Source organism: Prinia subflava, chromosome 1 (assembly GCF_021018805.1).
Source record: "Prinia subflava isolate CZ2003 ecotype Zambia chromosome 1, Cam_Psub_1.2, whole genome shotgun sequence".
Lineage (NCBI taxonomy): Eukaryota > Metazoa > Chordata > Aves > Passeriformes > Cisticolidae > Prinia > Prinia subflava.
The window spans coordinates 112,875,495-112,901,519 of NC_086247.1; the positions used below are offsets into that span (position 1 = coordinate 112,875,495).

Sequence of the window (26,025 nt, forward strand, 5' to 3'; positions counted from 1 at the left end):
GCAAATAAATATAGTTCAAATAAACAGCTAAAAGAAGGAGTGTGTCACATGAACAGTAAATGTTAATAGTAGGGAAAGGTTCTTTTTTTTCTCTGTGTGAATCTGTAAGGAAGCAGAAGCCTCCCTCGTGACTACTGCTCAGAGCCACTCACATGCATGCTTCCTTCCTCTGGCAAGGTTAAAGGCTGGTGGAAACAACCCTTATTCTGCTCCAGAGTGGGAGGAGGTGCCATGGGTGATGGCTATGGAAAAAGATGCAGTGCTCTGGAGCCACCTCCATGTATGGAAAGATGGACAAGATCTGATGGTGCATGGAGTAATGGCATGGCTTAAATTACGCTTAAATTGAACATCTGGGTTGTATTTTTTTCTATTTTTCCCCCTGAGCAGAACACAGGTACTCAGCAGAGGCTTTATCCCAGAAGCTGGATAAAGAGATCCTGCTTGGATTTAACCTCAGAGTAAATATTTGTAACTCTTTGTGACTTCTGTGAGGCAGGCAGTGAAGGCATGAAGGCACAGACCATCAGAGGTTAGGAAGCTGGATAGCAGCCAATACATATCTGGTCACAAGCAACTGTAGGGTTAAAAGAGCAAGAGGAAATTTTATGCAGCTACAACGTGTTTTACACTGGTGATCCATGTAGCAACGAGGAAATGCATGGAAAAGCAAAATTCCAGACAACTGAGTTGATGAAATGATTCATTCACTGACTTTTTAACTCATCCCAGTTCTAATGAGAATCATCTGAGTGAAGTCAAATAGCAACAGATTGAAGCTTGTAGGGGGGCAGTAGCCTATAGCCAGGCTAGATGTGAGAGTCGTTTGCTCTGGAGCCTGTTGGAGAGCTGTGCCAGGTACAGGATGGAGTTTTTCCTTTGGCTTGTATTTTTGTGTTTGTGCTTTTTGGAGGTGTCCACTGCAACCCTGACTTTCATTCTAAATTGGTCCTACACAGCTGCATGTATACTTATATGTAACATTTGTATGCAAACAATCTGTGCTTACAGGAAAAATTGATCTTTGCATGTACACATGGCCAGCTTAGCAGCAGTACACCAAAGGAATTTGCATGTGCTAAATTTATAAAAACTGGCTCCAAACATAGAAGGGAAATAGCATCAAGGGAGCTGAGGCACACCCTTAGGATGATGTTAGCACGTATGCTCACAACTGTTCTTGGTTAAAGAAGGCTCTTGCTCAAACAGCATCAGAAATGCAAACCTCACATTGCCTCATTCTGTGCAGTTTAAGTTTTTAATCTTAGAGAACTTAGCATATGATAAAATAATGAGGTAAAAATGTATGTGGATTTAATCCTAGTCTGAAGTTCCATTTAATGGAACCAGATGAAGCTCCACCGCAGAGTTTTCTAATGATCAGTGAGCATTTATGGGACCAATGGGATGCTCCTGGTATAAAATGCAAACGATTTCTTATACATAGAAAATTATTCAAAGCACAGATCTCTACTATTTAGGTGAAAACCACAGAATCACAGAATGCTTTGGGTTGGGTTATCAACTACAGCAAGGACTTCAGAGCAGCAGCAATTCAGGATAATGTGAGAAGGTGGCTGGCCTTGGGATCCAGCAATATTCCTCCTTTTCCAGCCAAATAGGTGTGAGACCACTCTTGTTCCCTGTCCTCCGGTCCAAGTGTGAGTACACAAATGTCAAGAGGTGCACATGTGCACACGTGTGTGCATGCACACACGGACAAAATACATGATATACACACAGCTGGCTGCAGAGATCAGCACAGAGAGCAGTGTCTTTACTGGCATCCCCATGAACACATCTAAAATCATGTCACACAGATTTGACACGGATTGTCAAGCAATCATATTTTCTTCAGCTGGTAAGGACTGAAGTCTTGAAATATATGCACATTCCCGTTTCTCTAGTAGCTGGTTTTGGAAATGGAGTCTATCCATTTGCTGGCACCTTGGTTGCAGGTATTCAGACCTCCTGTCCTGCTATCTGGTTTGTCCATCTTGGAGTTTATTAATGTTCACACACCCACATGGAAGAAAGAAATTTGATTTGATAAGAATATAGGATGGTCTACAGTGATTAAGTGCAGAATTGAGATGGGTAAGGGTGCGGACCATGTCTGTTTGTATCTGCCCTGTTAATCTTATTTTCTTTGTATTTTAATGCAAAATATCACTTAGGTTGGAAAAGACATCTAAGTTCTAGTCCAATCTTGCACTGACCACCACCTTTGTCAACTAGACCATTAAACTGTCACATCCAGTTGTTCCTTGAACACCTCCAGGGATGGTGGCCCCACCACCTCCCTGGGCAATCCATTCCAATGTTTAACAAACCTTTCTGTAAAGTAATTCCCCCTAAGTCCAACCTGAACCTCCCCTTGTGCATCTTGAGGCCATCTCCTCTTGTGTTGTCAGTGGCTGCCTGGGAGAAGAGGCTGCCCCTCATCTGGCTACACCCTCCTTTCAGGTACTAATGGAGGGTGAGAAGGTGCTCTCCAGTCCTCCTTTTCTGCACATCAAACAACCCCAGCTACCTAGCAGCTCCTCATGGGACTTACTCTCCAGACCTTTCCCTAGCTCTGTTGCCCTTCTCCAGGCTCTCTCCAGCACCTCAATGTCTGTCTTGTAATGAGGGACCCAAAACTGGACACAGGATTTGACTTGTGCCTTCACCCCTTCTGAGCATAGGGGGACAGTCACTGCCCTGCTCCTGCTGGCCACATTATTTTTGATATAGGCCAGGATACCATTGGCCTTGGCCACCTGGGAACACTGCTGGCTCATATTCAGCTGGCTGTCAACCAGCACCCCCGAGTCCTTTCCCACTGAGCCATTTTCCAGCCTCTCTGCCTCGAGCCTGTAATGCTGCATGGGGTTTTCCTCACCTTCCCCCATCCTCCTGACCTCTCTCTGTCCACACTTTTGGTTTTTCACCTAAGCACCACAAAATACATCTTTCATATTTGGTTCCCCTTGAATCTTCTTGTACTCTGGATGTCCTCTCTCTGTATTTCACCCAGTGCAGCTTTTTGGGTCAGTCCACCAGTTAGGAGCAGCAGAGGAACAAGTTTTTAGACAGCTTTGATTCAAGATAAGCTGTCTGCATGGATTTCATCTTACCTTGTGTTAGCCAACTAAAACTTAGGCAGAGGTCCTTCACTGAAGGCCGTGTAGGAGGAGAGAAGATTTTTCTATCCTGCCTATCTTAAGGCCTGTCATTCTAGGATGGGATGAATCACTCTCTAGCCGTGCCTCTTTTTAGGTAAGAGGCACTTTTTTCTCTTTTCTTAACTAAAGGCAAAGCCTAGATGGCTAGCACAGGCTAGGTGTTTAACCTTTAGACTGCCAAAATGGTGGGAATAGAATCCTACTTGCACATTTTATCCTCAGTGCTGAAGGCTGTGTCTCTGAGTAACATGTTGTACAGTTCAGTGTACCTAACACTTCCTCTCAAGCTGTTGTTCCCTTTATGTGAGAGGCTCTTACAAAATAACCAACTACAGTCTTTAAGCAGCGTGAGTCCTGAAGGAAAAATATTGTCAAAGATCAACCTAAGTCAATATAGAGAGCTGGAGCTTGGGACATGGTAGTCTGTGTTCGTGATGATTGTGATATAAAGAAGATGGCATGACCAGGATTGGATTTTCTGTGATCCCTCACTAAGCCTTCACCACGAGTGAAGCTCACACCAGTCAGCAGCCCTGGGTGTGTGCTGTGGAGTGCTACCCACTGGAGGAGCTGGCATCTGCCCTGCAAGGGGGCATTCTGCATTGCATCCTGCTGCTGCTGTTCAGCTGAGGTTCCTCCAGGAAGGAAGCCTCTTTCACCCAAATGGGATGAATTTGTGTGTATATTCTGCAAGAGTATTTGCAAGGCCAATTTGCACTAAAAATACCCTGTCCTGCTCACTAATGTACCTGAGTGATGTCTAGCTTTGGCATAGAGTTGTGATTAAGATCTCAGTCATTATTTCCTTTCTATGTGACTCAGTTCCTTTCAGAGATTAAGGTGGAGATAATAGTATTTCCTGTTATCTAAGAAGTACATTGAAGTGTGAGGATGGAAAGCACTGTAAAAGTTCAAAATAGAAGGAATTTTTCACTTATACTTAGGAGTAAGTCTCCTTTTCCTTTTCTTTTTTTCTTTTCTCTAACAGCAGGTACTTACTGATTTTTGTCTCTCCTTCTTACCTGCCTAGAGCATGACAAGTAGATGGATGTGGGTTTAAGAACATCAGGTTTAATAAAGCAAATGAAAAAGTTTAAAAAATGGTGTGATTCAAACAGAACTTTTGATTCCTTAGCTGTGCTGGTCCTGGTAGAAGAATGTAAGAAGGGTCTATAGCAGCATGAAGAAGAACCTAATGGAATGCACAACAATATAGTCATGATAGAGAAAAATAAATATTTCTATCCCCATATATTTAATTTTATTGAATATTATATGATTTAATTATCAAAGCATAGTAATAACAACCCAGACAATACTAATGACTATTGGCAACAAGGCTCATGAGGACACACAGTCTAATTAGCTTTAATGGGATGGATTTAATAATACATTGGATTAACATCTCTTAGAATGAAGTATAAAGATTTATTGTTCTCCGAATACATATTGACCTCTTGCTCTCAGGTCAATAAATCTTAAGCTTGTGTCCACTTAAATTAGTATCTGCTTATTACGTTAGCACTCTTCTGTTCCCTATCACCAACTTCAGTAGGAGAGGGGAGCAGCCCTTCTCTCCTGCTGCATCAAATACTTCTTTCAGGAACTGAAGATAAATATTGTATTTGCAGATAGAAGAATAAAAGGTCTGGGCCCTAAATTGTCCTTCTTTCACATAAAACTTCCCTTCCTTGCTGCTGCTTGATAAGAAATTTCTGAAATGTTCAGAAAAAAATCAATTAATATTAATGCCACCTAAAAAGTGTATAGCTTGCATCATCTGCACAATTAAGCAGGCTTTATACTTGTGTGATGTGAGTGGTGTCAAAAATGTTTTTGAGAATGAGTGGGAGGAAATCCTACTCCTTCATGTATAGTGAGATACAAAGTTCTTTCTAGGACTTCAGATTTCATTTTGTGCTTCAGATATTTAAGCACAGATTCCTTTCTAGCTGTAAGAGTTTCAAGTGGAACGAGATGCAATATATTTCTTTTTCATGCCTACAAGGGAGGAATTTGTTGTTACTTTCCAAAGGGGTCAATATGGTCAGAAATATCTACAAGTCTAAAAAAATGTATTATATCTGAGCAGTGTTCCTCTAAAAGCAGTAGCAAATCCTTGAGATTGATATTGAGCAGATATTTAGACCTTCCTTTCAAATTTAATAGATAATTTAACAGATAATATTTATATTGAAAATGTGGGTTAGTCTAACTCTGCCCCAGATGAATTTAGCTATAAAACTCTCTGTGACTTCAGTGGTAGAGTTCTGTAGGTGAATGTTGATTAATCTAGAGAATTTTTCCAGACACACTGACCAGTCAGAAAATTTATAAATTCTTGTAGGAAGATTATTTATATTTATTTAGTTCTGCAGAACTTTTTCAATAAAGGAAGTGCAATCTATCAGACTTTAATGGATGAGTTTTGTGTAGCAGATCATAATTGCTTTCAAAGTTCAAAACATTGTTCTTGCTCTCTCTCCTTCTCTGTAAAAATAGCTATGCTGGTGCAGAACCCTGACAAAAACATGCAAGTACTTTACCCTGCTTTTATTTTCTTTCTGATTGTGATTTAGAGGTAGATGTGGCACTAAGGAAAATTGTGGCATTAACCATGATCTATAGGGAATGTCTGGTCAGACTGGTGGAAGAATAAGGTCCTCAGAGCAATTTGGTGTACAGGATAAGAAAATTTCATCTATGCCTCTGAATATTGAGCCATATCTGTGTCTCTAATGGTTTAAGCCCAAGGTTAGCAGATCTTTTATTTTATATATTCCTTTGAGGTTACAAATTCTTGCAAAATGGATTCTAAATTTTGTGCCCAGTCTGCTGTTCCCCCTTCAACTGACCTTAAATTATCTAGGGATTGACTGCAGTCTAGTTCTACTTACCTTAGACTGTTATTAATCATCATTACCTATATTTTGGCTCTTTGGTTTGCAAATACTCGTAGGTGCAAATCATTATTTTCCTTTCATTTTTCATCCTTTCAGACTGCAATAGAATTGCACATTTTGACCCCCTAGAGATCCTGCTTTGTTCTTTCAGTTTCCTGGTTGTCCATGCATTCATCACAGAGGTTTGTAACATATGTTGGATTCAGGTTGGGGATTAAAAAAAAAGATAAAACAGCTTACTGGGGTTGAGGAGAGGAGCAAGGCTGAGCTGGAATGAACATTCTCTGGGGGCAAGATGTACATGGGAAAAATGTGGTGTTGACTTTGATAGGGCTCGGTGGCCTTGGTTTCATAGCCATATCAGGCTTTACAAAAAGGAGTCCCAGGCAGAAAAACCATTTTGATAACTGTCAATTACTGGTCTTGTATTTCACTGTGTGGAGGGGTAAAGAGGATAATTTACTTTGTTAAATTGGGTGATCAAATTAGACAACTGCCTTGCTTTTGTGTTAAGATTTTGGGTCATGGTAGACACTATGCAGCCTCTGAGAAAGCCAGTATGATGACTTTAGGGAGAATAAAACAAGGCATGAAAGTTACCTAGTTATGCTGGAATATCCATTTTTCTTTCGATCTGGTTAAAGAATATGCATTTCACTGTAGTTCTTACTGTAGTGCAAATACAGAAGCTGCTGATATCTTACACCAGAAGCTGACTTGTGCAAACAGTAAATGAGATCTTAACAGTGGGGAATAATTCTGAGTTTCTGAAGTGACATTATTTCTCTACACTAGAAGCATGTTGAGTTTTTGAATTTGTGTCACCAAATAATGCAACCGTCTCCTGTTGTAAACTGTTCCTCCGAGCCCCAGACATTCACAGTGCACTGTGATTTCTTTATTGCCTCAATGGAATAGAATGGAATCTCAGCCCTGTGCATGAAAACCAAAAAGGATAGGGGTTTTTGTTACCCTTGCTTTCAAGATGACATGCTACCCTTTCATCCTGGATGGAGAAGGGGAGCTTTGGCAGGGTTGAAAGACTGGAAATCCTAGTCACTTAAATAGGAACTTAATGAAATGGTACACAGAAGAGCCCTGTGTATGCTGCAAAAACTTCTAAAATAATTACTTTTATAAAACCAGTAGTGCTCAACTCTTATGAACGGATCAGAACACCGGAATTGTAGTGTTGTGTGATAGAGTCTGGAGTTTTCTTAATTCCTGAGCTTTCTACATGGCTTGTTAATAAGATCTTGGTAAAGCAACACAGAAATGACAGAAAAATAATTATAATTCCATGTGAATTGTCTTGAAAAACCCCATGTGCTCCGACAGAAGCAGACATGGGACTGTGCACCTGAAAAACCATGTTGCTCACCAATGTGCTTTTTGGCTGTAAGTAAAAATGCACACAAACTGTTTAAGTGCTGATTCTGTTCTGGGGGCTCTTTTTCCTGGCTCATCCTTTTCAGAGGCCAGTACCATTAGAGTGAAAGCCTTTGTCTGAAGGTTATTTTCTCTTGCATAAATGACCAGCCTAAAGAAGTCATTGAAGACAATCACAATCTGAAGCCAGCCCACCTATTATTCAGGTAATTTTCAGGGATTTGTGGGATTCATAACATGTCCTCTGGCAAAAAGCAGTGGATAGGAAGATGATGTGCAATATATGGTTGTGTGGACTTATTGTGCAGCCCTGAGTGTGAATTGAAGGTGCACAGAGAATGTTGTTACTGGGATAAAAATACAGCAGCATCTGTTCTTTGATGTGTTAGTTGCCCAAAGAACGTGGAAGTGGTTACTGCTATTTTGACAAATGCACTTATTTCTGCTTTTTTTGCGTGGTGTGGCACAAGGGGAGCACTGGTGCAATAGTGTAAGGCAGTAATTTATTAGTGGTTTAGGGATGTGGGCCCAGAACAAATTCTAGACAAAAGAAAAACATGTTTGGGTTTTACAGAGAGCCTTGGCTACAGGAACAAAGCTGTGATTGGGTGTGCAAATATTTGGTATTTCGATTGTCCTGGTTGCTGTGACAGCTGACAAATGGTCTGAGTTTGTTTTTAATTATCACCAAGAGGGGAAAAGCCTGTTTTAAAGCCAGCAACTGATGTTGCAGCAAAAGGCAAGAAAGGATATTTAACAGTGGGGAATATACTTTCTTGGTGTTAAAATATGATGAAAGCACTATCACTTCCAAATATTTACGGTATTTAGCTAGTTTTGTGATTACAGCCAACCAAGGAAAGCATTTTGTTCATTTGTATGGCATGCAGTGATGGATATTAAAAAGTCAGCTACAGTTCTTGCTTGATACTGACTGGTATAATTAAAATCAAGCTTATCTTCTGAAGCCACACTAGGAAATGCAGCAGGCATGTTGTGGCAGGTGTTTGTGAGACCTACTTAAGACAGAAGTTATAAAATACATATGTCATACCTTGTGGATGCTCTGCCCACTTGTATCAGGGTGTAGTGGGCTGGCCAATTGCAATAGACAGAATCACAGAACCATTTGGGTTGGAAAAGATCTTTTAGGTCATTGAGTCCAACCATTAACCCAGCACTGCCAAATCCATCACTAAACCATCTACACAGCTTTTAAATATAATCAGGGAGAATGATTCATCCACTTCCCTGGGCAGACTCCTCCAGTGCCTGACAAGGGAAGAAATTTTCCAATATATCCCCTTTCAGTGAAGAAATTTTCCAATATATCCCATCCAACCCTCCTCTGGTAAAACTTGAGGCCATTTCCTCTTGTCCCATTGCTTATTACTTGAGAGAAGAGACCAACCCTCACCAATGTATGAACACATAAAGACTTCACTGTTCTGAAGGGTTATAAAGGGAAAAAGAAGCATGTTACCCAGAAGAGATGCAGTAATTTGTCCAAATAGCCTCTGGCAGAGTTTGGGACCAATCCTATTTGTGGAGTTTGTATCCAGTACTTCAGTCCACTGTTCTATCATTTAAGCAATCTAAGAAACTGTATTGTGAGAACCCCCTGAAATTATTAGATTGTTATGTAAAAAATCAAGATTGTGTCCTCCGAATACTTCATAAATTGGGGGTTTATTGACCTTTTTTTTTTTTTTTTCCTGGCAATTGCTATACAATAGTTGTTTTGTCATAAATATGCATGAATTCAAACTGGTCATTTCTATCAGGAAGAATAACTTGTCAGACTTTGAACAGCCAATAGTTGCCTTTTAAGTAAAAATAATGAACTCCCAAATGAAAATTTGCCCCTTCTGGGGGAGACAAAATAGATTTTTGTGGTCAGATGAGAGGGACTGTTCTGTATAAACTTGTCTTCCATTGCAAGGAACAATTTAGACAAGGACACAAAATGTGTTTCCCATATCTGTGAAATCGTGAGAATGTGATCTTTCCATTTTGTCGAAAGGGCAGATTTTTGTCTTCCAGCTACAAATCTTCAGCCAGTTTCTCATGTGGTATTCTGTACCTTGGAAAATTTAATCAAGGCTGTATTTGAGGAAGAGAAATAGTTTGAGCTGCTAATATTCTCCTCTTCTTCCAATGCTGTCTAGCCTGCTTTTATGGATCCCTAGAAAGGTTATTTGATTTACTGCGAATGTGGCTTTCTGTAGTGAAAGCTGAAGGCTGTTTGCCAACTGCCACCTGAAGCAGAGGCTTAAGCAGGAAATTCAGATAATTGCATTCTGCTTCCACTGAAGTCCATGGCAATTTGGAAATTAGTATCAGGAGAAGCAGAATGGGGTCCTGTGACTGGGAGTTACTGCTGCCAGCAACTGGAATAGCTCTTCAGCTTTATGTTGCAGAGATGCTCAGCCACCTGGGAACTGTTCAAAAGATTTGGAAAAATGTTTCTTATAGCAGTCGCCAAAATAAACACTAGTTTTTGATGGTGTTCTGTCTTTGTAGTACTTGCTGGGTTAGCACATTTAGACTCATCCACACTACTCAAAGCTGTTCACATGGGATGTCCAGACAGGTTTTGCCAACAGAATGGGCAGTCCCATGAGTTTTCTCATACTTTCTGTCTCTTCTGAGGGACAAAAATTCTACAGATGTTTTATTTAAGCAGTGTCAGCACTTTTGATCCCACATAGTTATGGCTGTACAAATAATGAATTTTTATTTTTGCTTGGCCATTGAATTGAGAAACTGGAAGAAATTTTTGGTTTTAGTTGACCAGAAAGTTGTTTTCAGGCAAGCTAAAACAAAGCAATTTGCATAGTGTCAATTTTCTCTGACCTTTTCTACAGGCTTTAATAAAAATGGGTCAATTTCCAATTGAATTTAAGTTTTAATTGAAAACAGAATTTTGAAACAGATTCTCAAAATATGTTTGTTTCCAAAGTTTAGAAAAAGTTTAGTCTTTTCTGGTTTCTTTATTTTTCTGGCTGAGGATATCTTAGGCTATTTTTCAAATTCACATTTTTTTCCCCCTGAAGCAATATCTTTTCATAAAGTCATTGCGTAGCAGAATATTTTTACCCAGCATTGTTAGCAATTTTGCAACTTACTCCTTTTGCCTTAGTGTTTAAATAAAAAAAATAAGATAATGTTGCTTGTAAAGCTTATAGCCTCTAGCCTACAGTTTGGAAAAATTGTTGTGATATGTAGCATCAGGCATGATTACAGAAATCCAGCTGGAGTCTGTAAGAATGGGGGCAGTACAGGTGGCATCCAGGTTACAAAGGTACGGTGTCAGGGACTATCATTTGTGATGGGACAGTTTGAAAATATTCAATTAGGTCTAAAATGAGATCACTCACAGACTAAAGGAGGGTACTAGAGAAGGAAATTTATAATCCAGGTTGACATAGTCTTCCATTATCAGCAAGCCAGTCTGCAGTTGTCCAGCCTGAGCTTTCTTGCACTTTCAGCATGTCTGTTAATGGCAATTGTCAGGGACAGCATTAGCACAGAAAAGTGAGGTGTTTATTAATATCAGTAGGTGCCAATTTCTTCATTTCAGCAAAAAAGAACAAGGCAGCATATTTTTTTGGGAAATTCTGCCTCTCTTTAGTGCAACTGATTTGGCTGTCCACACCCAGCAGCACCAGTGCAGCTGGGGCTGGGGGCTCAGTGCATTTACCTCGTATGAACGAAGGAGCCAGATTACTCTGTTCTGTTCTTTTGCATCAGAAGGTACCTGCTATTTTGTACTAAGTGTACAACTTCAACTACAAGCTGGTGGTAGTGGGGTATGTATTTTAGAAGTTAATGAGATTATGTGCTTTGAACAATTTAAGCACTTTGTTATCTTATTGCAATGATTTTTTGTTTTGTTATTAGAATAAAATTTACAAACCAATCATTCTGACAAATGTCCATAATGTTTACCAAAAAGCAGCTAATGGTGAATGAATTCCAAAGTATAATGCTGTGCCATGACTGATGGAGTGAGAACATTACCTATTTAACAGAGCTGCTCTGAAGCTCTGAAGCTCTGAGCTGAGCTCTGAGCTGAGCTCTGAGCTCTGAGCTGCTGTGCCCTTTGCACAACAAAGCCATGTACCAGAAGGTTGTTCTTGGCCTGAGAACAAGGCTTGCATATCTTGACCAAGGTGAGAATGGTTTTGGAGGCCTTGCTATCTGGAAGAAGGAATTTATTCAAATATGGGTTTCATCAAGTCCTCTGAATTGATTTTTATTGTCCAGATTTGGGAACTAATTCTTGGAGACACTGGGTATGGGATTCTCCTGGTGAGAATGTGCTCAATCCTTTTGTTGAGTCAGCCTGTAGTGGTGGTTGCTGAAGTGTGTTACACTGTTATAACTTGAGCCTGATGAAGATTCTTAAAGTGTTGGAAAAATTTGGATTAAATGTCACTGGTGAGTCAAGTAGTAGGACACAGTGGTTTAAAGGCAAATGTTGCCCTGTGGTGTGACTGTGCAGAATCACTTTTCTCAAGGATACTTGAGATAGAGAGGAGATACGTTGCTCTCCTGATCCCCCTGGTGCACTAGACACTTCAGCTGCAGTGTCCAAGCTGATCCCAGCTACTTATCATACTGCTCTGTGTGTATATGTGCTGGGGAGAAGCATTGGCATCTTCCATGTAAATATGCATGAGGATCAGCTGTGGTCTGCACTCTTGATAGAAACAGCTTAAAGTTCAGGGCTAAAACTTTTTATTGTTGGTAGTGTGGCTGAGTACTGGCTGAGACTGGGAAAAGAGATTACCCTGTCACTCAAGTAGGTAGAGAAGGAGCTAAACTACTCTGCAATCTTTGGTCTATTTTAAAAAGCTCTGCTATCAGTGGTAAGGGAAGTATGAGCTGTTACAGCTGCTGTGTAGTTCTGCACAGGCAGACTGTGATGCACCCATCAATCCTTGGGAAAAGCTCCCTGGGCTCTGGCTGCACAGTACAATGTGGGAAACTCTGGTGCAGAATGGCCTTGCACACACAACACCTCCTCCCCACATTCCCAGGTGGAAGAAGAACCTGCCTGATAGCTTTTGTGCTGCTGTAGCAAGTGTTTGAAACAAAAGTCTCCAGGGTGGATTGGCAGGGGAGACTAGCAGTGGGAAGGAAGAGGTGAAGGGAGAAAAGGAGAGAAGAGACCTTCACGTTTAGGTTATATTACACTTAAAATTCTGAGACTGCTCCACGGATGGGCTACATAAAGAATTAGATTTACAATTTGAACTAAGTTCCATAGGAAAATAATTGGACCGGTGAAGTAATCTCACTCTCCCTAAATTGCTTTTCAAGGATCTTATCCTGAATTGGACTGTGCAGCTCTCTCTGATATTTGAGCATCCTCATTTCTCATTGACTTCAGTGAGAATTAAACTCATTGAACTCCTCACTAGGCAATTAGTTTCTTATAGGTCTAATTTTTCTGCTGCAAAGTGGTAGCTGCCTTCCCCTTCTGTTAGCAGTAATACCCTGTGCCACTCAAGTCCAAGCCTCAGCATGCAGGTATCATTTAATTGTTCTTTTGTGAGACATGTACTTAAGTATTTGAACATACATTCTGTTCCTTACTGTTTTCTGTGGCTGGGATCCTTGACAGTTTTGTTACACTGACTGCACCACTTTAGCAAAAAGAACATGCAAAATATGTGATGGAAAGTCTTTCCAAAACTAATCCTGTCAAAAATTTATAAATCAGTATTTTTTTTTTTTAATTTATGTAAGAAGAGTTTGTTTTGCCTTTAAAAAAGGATGAATACACTTCAGATTAAGAGCACAGCTTCATTAGCATGGAGGATGAATGAGATAATAAATGACATCATGAAAGTGAGGTTTTTCTCCCTTTCCACAAGAGAAGAGCTACTGAAATGCAGTATATTTACAGTCCTCAAATTACTGAAGCTGTAAATGTTTTTGCTTTCATGGCCTCTGTGTTTGTGCTACTGCACATTTTGGGATGATGGATTATGGAGCGCCAGGTGTTGGGATGAAGAAAATCAATAGCGTGATACAAAAGATGAAATAACTGTGATGGAACATCAATAAAGGCTAAAAGCTGCCATAGGGATTTGAATCTTAAAGAGCCTGAGAAAGTGTATTAAGAAGAATTCGCTTCTCCCTTTGCACTTGTAGTGTCTTTATTCCATGACCAGGAGTCACCTGGGGGCTCTGTCAAGGACGGAGGTGGAGGAATTATTTTTTTTCTGTATGTATGTGATACAACACCTCTGGGGCATGATGTTATATTGTCAAGGCAATGTCACGACATGGCTGGTGTGGGTGCAGTTTGGAATGTTTGGTCTGAAGTGGAGAGGATTTTATTTTATTTTTCAAGAAATAAATTAAATTAAATTAGTTAATAATTTGCACACTACTCCCACAAGCAAACTAGATGAATACATTTAGAAGTAACTAGTTGCAGTTCATGTCCCTGCTGTTGCGACATTGTTCTGAGGAAATGGCAGCTGCTCCTCTGCTGCTGTGACCCATTCTCATGGGACTTGGCCACTAACCTTGTTTGTTTCTATCTAAGCAAAAAAGGATACTGGAACATGTCGTGTATAAATAAAGCCATTAGGTAAGTTTGGTATCATCGTTTTTCTTTTGCAAATCAGGCAGAAAATTTTAGAGCTGAAATAAATTAATGCAGAAACCAAGGTTAGGTCACACACCTATTTTCTTAGTTCAAAGTCAAACCATCACGAAGAGAAGGAGAGGAACACATGCTTCTGAAATACCCTGGTGTTATTATTAATATATGAAAGCGCAAAACCTTTTAAAAAAATACTTCTCTCAAAATACTTAGTTCTGCCTCCCAAGGAATAGTCCAGCAATGCATTTAAGCTTACGGGCTATTTCAAACATGACGATGCAGAACTACTCACATGCTTTAACCTATGCACAAGATTTATTGGCCAAAGTTAACAGTCCTGCTGGGATGAGATCAAATACTCTGCTATAAGGATCTGACTCTGCCAGTCTCACTCATGTTTTCTTCTGCAGTAAGACAGCTATGAGATTTCATCCCATGCAACACAAGACTGGTGTAGCCAAAAGCTACCAATGTCTTAAATCTACAAGACAAAATCTTAAGTGCCAGGATCAGGCCTTGTCCTTTAATACTGCATCACTGACTTTTTTGGCAACTTGAGTCTCACACGGGTTCAATGCAGAATGTCGTCTAGGGACAGCTGCTTTGCAGATGTGGTGGAGAAGGATCATCAAGAGCAAGAAGTTATGCTTAGCCTAGTTAACACAAGGGGACAAACCCTGCCTTTAACCAGCTGCAGCTGATGTTCTTCCTGAGTTCTGACCTTTGATCTAAAGCAGGAAGACTAGAGACCTTAACCCAGCCTTTCACATGTCACTGATGAATGCCTCAAGCACCAGGGTTTAAATCTTGCTCCAATTCCTTCAGGAGCTACAGAACACAAGGGTCTCAGTGCTTTAAACCTGTGAGTCTAAGCTTGGCTTTCCTTGGGGCAGGCAGTGGGGAAGACAGGCAAGGAGCGGAAAACTTTTTGAGTCACAAAATACACTTCCTGCCCAAAGTTGCTATATTTCCGAGTGTGACATCAAACCCTTTTTTTTTTTTTTTTTTTTTTTTTTTTTTTTTTTTTTTTTTTTTTTTTTTTTTTGTCTCTGCTTTCAGGTTGCTCCTATAATTAAGGAGAGGATGATGAAGAAGGGCAGCATGATGCTTGGGTACCAGCCTCACTGGGGCAAAGTCAACTTCTTCCGCCAGGTGGTTATCAGCCCGCAAGTTAGCCGAGAGGACATGGACTTCCTGCTGGATGAAATTGAGCTTCTTGCTAAGGACTTGTAGCCGTGGCTCCACAGCATCAGGTGCTGCTCATGTGTGATATTCATGGAGGGAGAGTTGCAGCAGCATTCTGGTGATATTTCGTGGAAGGTAGTAAAAAGCTTGACATATAGTTTGGAAACTGTCATTTTATAAATTGGTGTTGAAAACTTTGCAGGTAGAACACCCCTTCACAGGAAAGTATTTGCTGACGGGGGCTGGGGGCAGGCTGGTGCGTCCAGCACTATTGCTGCCATTTTGGGAAGTGTTTCCTCAAGAAGGCAGCACTTCTGAAAATGGTGTCTATGTCCCAGGAAAGGCAGCTATTGGCTGGGTGCCTGTGCACAGTGTAGCTCAAACTGGTCACTTATGCATGCAGGCAAAATTCCTCAGAAATTGCTATTACGAATGAATTTGTCAGTGAGCCTTAAGATGTTAGTTAATTCCCTTATCTACTCTGTCAATATTTTAGTTTGCTTATTAACATGATAAGACTGGAAATTGTGAATTTATGTGAAATGAGCTCCTCAAGGCCACCTAACTGGGTGGATTGCCCAGGTTTTCTGCTGTGAGCACAGGCAGACTGTACAGTGAGGCTCAGTGCAGTCATCACAGTTGGGAGGTTTGCAGCAACTTCCTGCACAAAGCCCTGAGTAACCAATATTGGCGCTGCTGGGGGAAGGTTGAAGAGATCACCTTTTAAGGTCCCTCCCAAGCCACGGGGTTTTGTGATTCCATGAAACACAGTCATTTGGTCCAGACAGTATTTGCCAGGGTTGTCCACCCAAAATATCACCACTTTAGGAGAGCTGAAAATATTGGAATACCGTTTAGAACTTCTTACTTCTTTGTTAACTGGAGTTACCTGTCATTTCTGAACTGCTGTTCACCTTCATCTATTTTTAAAGTGTAAAGATTTATTTAAAAGCTTTTAGATGCACTTTAAATTTTTAACAGAGAAAAAAAATATATTTACCCAGAAGATACCTATTTTTATGCATGGTGACTTTATATTAATAATATAGCAAAATTGCTTATTTTTCGTTGTTTGTTTGTAGTTTCCTACAGATTTGAGATGACTTGATTTTATGTTATCAGTGTGTAATTTGTAATTTTACTCTGAAATTACAGTAGCGGTGATCAGAGAAGGTCTTCCCATGGTTTTAGGAAATGAAAAGTTTGAATGTTTTTGGTCAGTCTTAAGTTTCAAAATTAAATTCTGCACTTTGTGTTAAGAAATAGACTATATTTTTCATCTGTTTTTTATTCCATAAAAATTATCCATTTTATAAAGATAGAAATTTATTTCTTGTGAGGAAGTTGTTGCATCAAACTAATGGAAATAGCCATGTCTTTTACCTTGTAATCAGCATCTGCTCAATGTTAGTGTTTTGCTGTTTGTTCCTTACTCTGTGTTTGAGGTAGCACTAGCCAGTATGAACCTTTCTGCTGTAATGCTTTCTGTCCTCCTGAAAGCTGTTGTCAAGCACAAAGCTTCCCTTTTCACTTCCTATACTGTATATCATTGCAGGAAATTCCTACTTCGAGTCTGCAGGAGGATGGTGTGCAAAGCTTAACAAGGTCATGATAACCAAGGAGGTCACACTGTCAGAGCAGTAGTTAAGAGCCAGGGTCACCTGCAGCCCTTGACAAGTGCCTTTAACAGAAGTGGATATATTGTACTGTCATAGTGATCCACCAGACTTTAAGCAAGACCCATGTTGATAATAAAATGAGTATCACAACAGGGTCCCTGGGTTTTGCTCTTCAATACTCACAAATCATTACATCATTTATTGATGGAGTGTGTTTCTGGCTATACCAGTTATCCTAATCTTGGAGAGCTAAAATTCAGGGCTCATAAGGCTTTTTTTTTTTGCCTCCCAGTCACTCAGGGTGCAAGGCAGAATGCACAAGGAGTGTTGCATGAAGGGGACAACTTTGCTCTTTCATCTTGACTTAGACAGGACCATTACCCCTTCTCCTTCTCTTTTTTTGACCTTGAAAGGAAAGACAGAATACAGTGTCAGGATGTTTTGTTTGTGGTTGAGATTCTTGGTGAGTTCTTGATTTTTTGGTTCATGGAGAAGTTGTGACACCTTTCATCAGCTAAGAATTTGGTCTGTGATGTTTTGTGACACCACCACTATCAAAAAGGTGTTACGGTCTTGTTTCTCTCCATGTTCTTAGTGGTCTTCTCTGTTTCCAGACACTGTGACACTTATGGCATGTGTCAGGTGGAAGTAACACAGTTCCTTTCTGTAGCAGTAGTGGCTGTAGTATTTTTAAATGAGAGTAAACTGGAACTTTTTTCATAGTTGCAGAAAATAAGTCTCTGATCAACATGTGCACTGATTTCTTTGAAGCTATAGGTTAACCTTCCAGTGTGATGTGAGTACCTTATCCAATTTCCATGTATTTTTTATTGTTTCTGACATCTTACCATGTCCCAGGTGCACAATATGATGGTTTCATTTCAGGACTAATGTAATTTTGTCATAGTTGCTTATGTAGGAGTACTATGTACAAAATGTCTATTTTGTAGCTGGTGATTTTAATAAAAAGTGAAGTAAATGACACCCTTATAAACACAGGCTGTCTTTGTCATTTGTCAATCTAAAACTCTGTATACAAACATAGAAGGTACCTCTAAGCACTCCAGATAAATAGCACTTCAGCTTTAAAATGTGAAACCTAGCTTAACCCTGCTTCAGGATGTAGTTTATCTGTGTGCTATGCCTACAAAATCTTTAATAAACATTTTGAGTGAAAATATGTCATGATTTATCCTACTCTGCTTCCAAATGCAGAAGATAAATTGTCTGTGCAATAAGATATTTAATTTTTATTATTTTTTTGCTATTCTAGCTAGTTGGGATTGACCCTCTCCTAGTTACTGGCAAGCTCCATCACTCAGGATGCTAAACAAAGTTCTGAAGTAGTGAGGTACCTGCATAAATTGGTGTAGAAGCTGAACCATTTGTTGCCTGTAATTTCTTGTGTCTACCTCTAATAATTTTTTCAATAGAAGAGGAAAGAAATATTTAGACAGAAGGGATACAGAGGCAGATTTTACTCTTAGTTGTGTGGCTGCATCTTGTGAGAACTTCGGGCATTTTGTGAGGGGTCCATGTGCAAAATCACCCACATAAATCATTGTGCCTAGAGCCAGCAGTCCCTGTCTCAGGACTTCTATTATGATTTTCTGTGATAAATGAGCACTAATCATCTGAGTCTGCTTACATATGATTTTAGTGCTTCTAACTCCCACTGATTCAACTGGAAACCCTTGCTGGATTGGACCCTGAGTCTTATCACTGGGATCTCTCATTTCAGCACCAGTTTGGCACTCTGAACACCTCAAATTATCTGCTCTATGTTCATGCCTAGAGATTCAGATTTATCTTTATTTTTGTGAATTGAAATGTACTTTCATTTGTATCCTTAAGTGATGCTTTAAGATGCTTTTCAAATATTGTTTGACCTGTCCTTAAAGGACAAGAAATGACCTTTAAGAAAAGCCTAGTAGAACTGGTAGAGTTGCCTTCCCAGAAAGCCAAGTAAGAGTATGTAAAAACCTGTGATATGCCTGAGGCTTCCTAATACACACAGCCCACAGCACTGATTCATGCTCAAATAATTTTTGTTTTTAAATCTCCAGGTATCGTGATAGGTCTTACAAAACTGATGTGAAATGTTGAAGGCAGAGGAGAATAATTCAGAATTACAAAATGTTGAGTTTGGTTTCTTCTGTTAGCTCACACATGACCTCTGTGACAAGTCAAAAGTGAGCTAAAAGTGACATTTGAGTCCCGTATTTTCAACAGTGCCAAATCTGCCCAGCCTCTCTTCACCGTTGGCTGCTTCCGTGGTTTTTCAGTGGCTAAGTGACATGAGGAAAATCAAGTGTTGGAAATCAGATGTTGCAGGTACAGCCCACTCATTCCTGTCCTCCTTTCTGAGGTGTAACTGGTAAATCCTGGCAAATTATTTGAGCTTATGAGTACTGTATCTAGTGCAGTAACTGCTAAATATTGCTACTGTTAAATCCTGAAATAATGCAATTGCATATGTTAATTTTGTCTTAATTGCTCAAGCTAATTGCAGGTTAGATGCAACCAAAGCCACACTGCCTGGCAAATGCACAGTGTACACCACAAGAAACCCTGGTGGAGGGGTTTTCTGTCTTTAAATTGAATCTAGTCTCCCACAATTACATGTTTTTTCTTCAGATGTACAATTAGAAGTTATTACTCTAATTCTGTAACTGCACAATAATCAACCAAAAAATTACTCCTGAGAAATAAAACAAAACAAGGAAATTTTCTCTGCAAGAGGAACAAAAAAGAGAATGTCAAAGGTTTCAAGGCAAGCCCACAGAAGGAAACAATGGTTGGGTGAATGATTCACGTCTGCTAAGTGGATTGTTGTGTGCCTGTGCTGCAGGAGTGGAGCAGGGAAGCTGTTCCATTCCTGGAGCCATCAAATAACTTGTACATTCCCTGGCACTGCAGCAACCTGCCCCAGCATGCCATGGCCCATTCACTACCCTGGAGAAGCCCTTCCAGAGGTCTGGACACTGTAGTACATTGATGATTTTTGTATGTATTAAGGTAAATTTTGCTTTAAAGTGGTCCCAGTAAGAAAAGTGACAATGAAGAGGTAATCTTTAAAAAGTCCAAGAGAGAGGACCACTTTCAGCCTTGGTAGCCCATGTACAACTAAAGAACAATAGATTACATTTCTAAAATTCATTAAAGAAAACTTTTAAAATATGTATTTTATCAAGGATGAAGGCAAATAATAGCAAATGAAAGATATTGACTCTTAATAATTCTGTCAAACACAGATGTTTTGTTTTGATGAAGTAATTTCTTTCTTGTAACTCATACAAAGCTATTTAAAAATGGAAAGTCTGATGAAAATACTTGCCATGAAATAGCACAGACCCATGGAAAACAACATTTTTCTTTAGGACTGTGCACAACACCGTTCTTCCAAGAAACTCTCACCCAGCTTGTCATTCTGGGAAGTGACTCCTTAAATCTGTCAGGCACTGACACTGGCAGCTTTATCCATCCTTTCTTTTCATGTCAGTTGATATGGATTTTTATTCTTTCTCTGTTTCTGTACCCTCTCTCATGCCTGTAATTTTTTTTTTTCAGAGGGATATTTCCAGTATTTGTAGCTATAGGAAAAATGTCAGAGTAGCATAAGGGCTAAGATTGAAAGTTGAAGCAAACGTAGTCCTCAGGTTATCTTGATGGGATGTTTTGCCTTCCTTTTTCCAGCATCTTTGTCCAGATTCTCAGATGATGAGCAGTCACTGCTTCTGCCAGAACTATGGTAGCACCAAAATCAGGAGTTCACATAGGAGACCAGTTTGGCCTTGAGAAACTGAATAAGACAAAGAGTGGCAGAGAGAAATGTTACTTGTTGTCTTTTACAGATGAATGATACACAAGGGGCTTAAAACTCCTATTTTTGTGAAAACTTGTACCGTTGCTTTAGAAATATTGTGGAAGGAGTCGCTAACAGGAGACAGCAGTGAGTGAAAAATGGGGCATCTTCTGATACAGGCCTAGCAGAGGGAGTGCTACTAGATTAGCCAGAGAGCTTTACAGGAATAAAAGCTTGATTTTCTAGACTGGACTCTTCAAGTACTTGCTGTTTTATCATTTGGGACAATCTACATAAGGAAGATGGGAAGCAGGACTGAAAATGCAAAGTGAGTAGGACTACTGGTGAAAGATGAAAATGAATAATGGGGACAGGATGATACTTTGGTATTGATTCAGAGCTAATCTAATTTCATATTGTCACCACCAAACTTTCCAGAAGGATCAGACATATGTTCATGAAATTTGCTGATGAAGTTTTCTTGGAAATTTTAGAGTCTGATGAACATGGAAAACTAGGTGATTTCTAAATATGTGTGGCAGAGGAGACAGTAAAAAAAAGTTCAGAATCTTTGGGGACCTGCAAAAAGCAGCAAACATTTTTTGTTTAAGGTAGGAAAAACTAAACACTTGCAAAACAGCAAATTATGACGATAAGAATAATGATGGCATAAAAAGCAGTGTATGAATTAAGCCTAAGTGACGTGTAAATAAAGCCACCCAGCCAAGAAATTCAGTGGTCTGCAAAGCAGACCTAGCCTCTCATCTGGAGCACAGCAGCAAGGAAACTCTAGCTGGGCAGGAGGCTCAGTGGCTGGTCCAGCTCTGTTGTACCTCAAGCTGTGAGCAGTGAACAGTGAAAATAATTGATGCTACAGAGCCAAAGCACAGCGCTGAAGAGTTGTGTGCTCCATCTACTGGTGGATCCTCTGGTAACCCTCTTGTACCACACACAGGAGGTCTTTTCCAAAGAGCACTCCTGGTCCTCTCACATGTGGCAGAGAACAGAACTGAAAGTGTAAGATCTCGGGATTTTTTGGCAAAAATTATTTGTCAGAAAATGTTACTTTGATTTTGGCATTCTCCTTTGAAATTATTTGTTTTCGATGGACTTCAGGAAAAAATATGCAGACCTGTGATTATTTGTTTTTTATCCTCCCTAAATAGTGACCAGAGTATGTTTCCATGCTGTGTAACCCATTATGACAATGGTGTATCTGGTGTATTTTAGGCATCCAAGATGAGCAATGGAGAACTCATGGCAAGATGAAAAATTCACTTCCCTAATTCTGAGCCACTCAACCAAGCAGTAATTCCTTACCCTTGCTTTTTACCAAGGTAAAAAATGGAGTTCAGGAGTGTACAAACCTCTTTTAAGTTTTATGGCTTCAGAATGCTCAGTTTCCAGGCTTGATTTTATCACAGAATTATAAAATAAGCTGAGTTAAAAGGGTCATCAGGATCATCAAGTCCAGGTCCTGGATCTCCACAGGACACCCCAAGTGTCACACCGTGTGCTGAGAGCACTGTCCAAACACTTCTTGAGCTCTGTCAGGCTTGTGCTGGGACCACTGCCCTGGGGAGCCTATTCTGGTGCCCAGCCACCCTCTGGATGAGGAACCCTTTCCTGATATCCAACCTAAACCTCTCCTGACTCAGCTTCAGGCCATTCTCAGGTTCTGGCACTGGTAATGAGAATGAAGAGATCTGTAGCTGCCTCTCTTCTTCCCCTCCTGAGGATGCTGAAGACCACAATGAGGTCTCCCCTCAGTCTCCTCCAGGCTGAAACAAACCAAGTGACCTCAGCCACTCCTCACCAGGCTTCCCTTCCAGACCCTTCACCATCCTTGCTGCCCTCCTCTGGACACTCCCTAATAGTTTCATGTCTTCTCTACATTGTGGGTCCCAAGATTTCACCCATGACTCCAGATGATTCTGCACCAGTGCAGACTAGAGCAGGACCTTTATTCTGAAGTAATCTAAATGTTGTGGGGTTTTTTCATATTTTCCTTTTTGTGAGAAATATCAATGCTCTATAGGGAGTTGCAAAAGAGGATATCTGCCCCCATGCTCCAGCACATTTTGCAATTTCCCACAGAACACAATTTCCAAGAACTGTTTCTTGGCCACTCTGAATTCAGACATTTGGAGGCATTTATTGAACACAGCCCTGCAACTTCTGTGGCAGGAAAAGGTAATCTCAAGATCTCATTGAGAAAATATGATCTCCATCCTGAAACAAGATCAGTGATATCAGAGAACTAGTGTCCAACCTTTCCCCAGTCTATAATTCATGACCAAAAATTCTGGAAAATCTGCAGCCTTCCTATGAGGTTTTTGTAATGGATGTTTCAGATTTTCTCTTATGTCCTTGATCTTCACCACTGTTAGGGCCAGGTATTTTCCCCCTTTGTGTTTTTTACATCTTCAAAGATTAAAATCTTATTCTCCCTTAATAGTATTTTATAGTCCTGCATTGTATTCATTCCTCCTGTGTTTCCTCAGAGGCCAAGTTTTAAAATTTTCTGATTATTCTGTCCAAAACAAGACAGAGCAGTCCTCTGGAATTTTACTAGGTTTTAAAAGAGTGGCAGGATCACTCTGTACATCTCTCAGCTGCCACTGCTGTTTATCCATCCCAGTGTGATGTTCACCTTCTTTTGTAAAAGCAGGACATGATTGATTCCTGCCCGCTTTGTGATCCCCCTGGGCACTAGAGCTTCTTTGGCCAACTGTTCTAAGTGGCTTTTCCCCATTAGATATCTGTACATTTAATTAGTCCTTAGTAAGTGTTTCCACTAAACAGAATCATGTTTTTTCAACATATTTATTTAATCTGCCAGGAACAATTTGAATTGTTCAGTCTGTCTGTCCTGCAGCACACTTGCAGCCTCTCACAGTATGATGAGTTTGCAGATTTAATAAGCAGATATTTTTGTCCATCACCTAGGCTATTATTTAAAACACTGGATAGGAACTAGAGTCTCTGTGGAACCATATTCAAATGCTGCCTAAATCCGTGTTGGCTCCCATTCCTCTCTCTTTGATTTCCAGTCATCTTCAAATAATTTGATTCTTCCCACCCCTGGCAATTATCTGAGATACAAGGAACCGAATGTGTTCCCCAGCTCCTCTTGCACCCTTTCAAAGGATAAGTGCCAGCTCTGCTGCCAGCTCTGTCCTTTGGACAACATGGGAGCAAGGTGTGCAGCTGCAGCAATCCTCTCGGGGGCACGCTGCAGCTTGGAGAGTTTGGTCCTGAAGTGGTTGAACCTCATGCTGGATGTGGATGGAGCTGGGGCTGGCAGGAGCAGGAAGGCCTGTCCAGGCCACGTGCCTGGCTGCTGGCTCCGTGGGAAAGCAAGGAGATGGGAAGGGCAAGATGAGGGAGCACTGGAGCCTTGCCTTGGTACAGAATCATGATGTGGCTGGGATGTGCATCCGTATTTGGAGCCAGACATGTACTCTCATTTTATACAGGAAAGTCAGAGTAGTCAGAGAATCATGGCTATCTATGAGATTAGGAGGACAAATTTCACACAGATCAGTCAGGCTGAAACAATACAATACAATACAATAAGCATTCTTCACCCTCTTGTTATCCTGTGCTGTTTCTAAAATTAATCTTTTATTGTCTGATTATAGCTCGAGAGAAGGCTAATATAGCCAAACAAGAAAAACAGTTTGACCTTTCCAGATACTTTTCTCTTTTTCAGTTCTTCTTGGTGGGTTTTATTTTCTGTGTGTTTTTTGATGTTTTTAAATGTTTTTCTTCATAAAGCATACCCTCAGCATTTAGTTTGCCAGGTTTCTTTAGAACTGGAAGATAAAGATGTTGCTCTGGACCCAGAGCATTGAACCTGATGAGAGAATTATGTAAGAGATATGGCATTGAAAAAAAAAGCTACTTCCCCTTCCCAATTAAGAGCTCTTCCCCCATAATTACTGTCTAAATGAAAGCACAACATGCAGCTCACAATACCTATGATTTCATTTTAATTACTGCTGGAAGACAATTAGAGCATTCATTTAGAAATGCAATTCTGGACACCTTGGATGGGACCCATCCTGGAGCAGTTTGTGAAGAACTGCAGCCCATGGGAAGGACGCAGGCTGGAGAAGTCTCTGCTGGAGCAGGGGAAGGACTCCTGTCCCTGAGCAGTGGCAGGAACAACCTGTGGTGAGCTGACTGTAACCCCCACCCCTGTCTCCCTGCGCTGATGTGGGGGAGGAGGTAAAGCCTGTCAGAGAGGGAGAAGTAGGCAGAAGGCGTCTGAAGATTTGGTTTACTTCTCGTTATGCTGCTCTGATTTTTATAAGTAATAAGGTAATTTTCCCAATTCAAGTCTCTTTTGCCTGTGATGATAATTGATTAATGGTCTCTTCTGGTCTTTATCTCACCTCATGAACCTTACACTGCATTTTCTCTCCCCTGTCCAGCTGACAAGGGGAATGATAGAGCAGCTCTGGTGGGTGCCTGGCATCCAGCCAGCATCAACCCACCACAGGACAGTTTAATACAGAAAGCAAAAGCCACACACACAAGCAGAGAAAAACAAGGAATTAATTCACTGCTTCCATGGGCAGGCAGCTGTTCAGCCATCCCCAGGAGAGCAGGGCCCCATCACATGTAATAGGGACTTAAAAAGACAAACACCATCACTCCAAATGTCCTCTGCTTCCTCCTTCTTCCTCTACTTTATAAACTGAGCATGATGTCATAAAGTCTGGAATATGCCTCAGGTCAGTTTGGGTCACCTGTCCCAGCTGTGTCTCCTGCCAGCCTCCCATGCATTCCCGGCCAGTGTGGCCGTATGGAAAGCAGAAAAGGCCTTGGCTCTGTGCAAGCCCTGCTCAGCAAAAACAAACACATCTCCATTCTGACAACTCTGTGCTCAGCACAAACCCAAAACGCAGCCCCCTACAAGCCACGGTGAAGAAAATCACCTCAGCCAAACCCAGCACACATCCTCAAGTTAATAATTTTATGATTGACAAGATATGTGGCTCAGGCAAGAAGTGTGTTGCTATGATGGTAGAGAGAAGACATTCACTCCATAGCACTCATACATTCCTGTTGCTAATGTGTTGGCTGTGCATATAAAAAAGGAGATGAAAAAGATGAACATCAGCATTTGACCTTCCTGACCCTATATCCAAAGCTTATTTCATGCATTTGTCCATTAAAGAAAATCCCATCTCTTTTAGAAGCTAATGTGATTGATTTTGCACATCAGGACAAGGAGTGCAAAAATAGAGAGCTCCAGCCTAGCCACCCCACATGGCAACCAGCCCTCAGCAAGCACTGACAAAACGCACATTGGAAAATAGAA

General features: G+C 40.6%; 1 protein-coding gene across 1 annotated transcript in view; it reads left to right on the forward strand.

Annotated features, from left to right (window-relative positions):
* The window catches only part of GADL1 (glutamate decarboxylase like 1), a 92,043-nt gene extending 73,156 nt beyond the window's left edge, over positions 1 to 18,887 (forward strand). Inside the window, exon 15 of the mRNA XM_063408698.1 lies at positions 15,144 to 18,887. Coding sequence (XP_063264768.1) covers positions 15,144 to 15,317 — 174 coding nt within the window. The 3' untranslated portion in view covers positions 15,318 to 18,887. The remainder of the gene's footprint in view (positions 1 to 15,143) is intronic.
* The last annotated feature ends 7,138 nt before the right edge of the window (positions 18,888 to 26,025 follow it).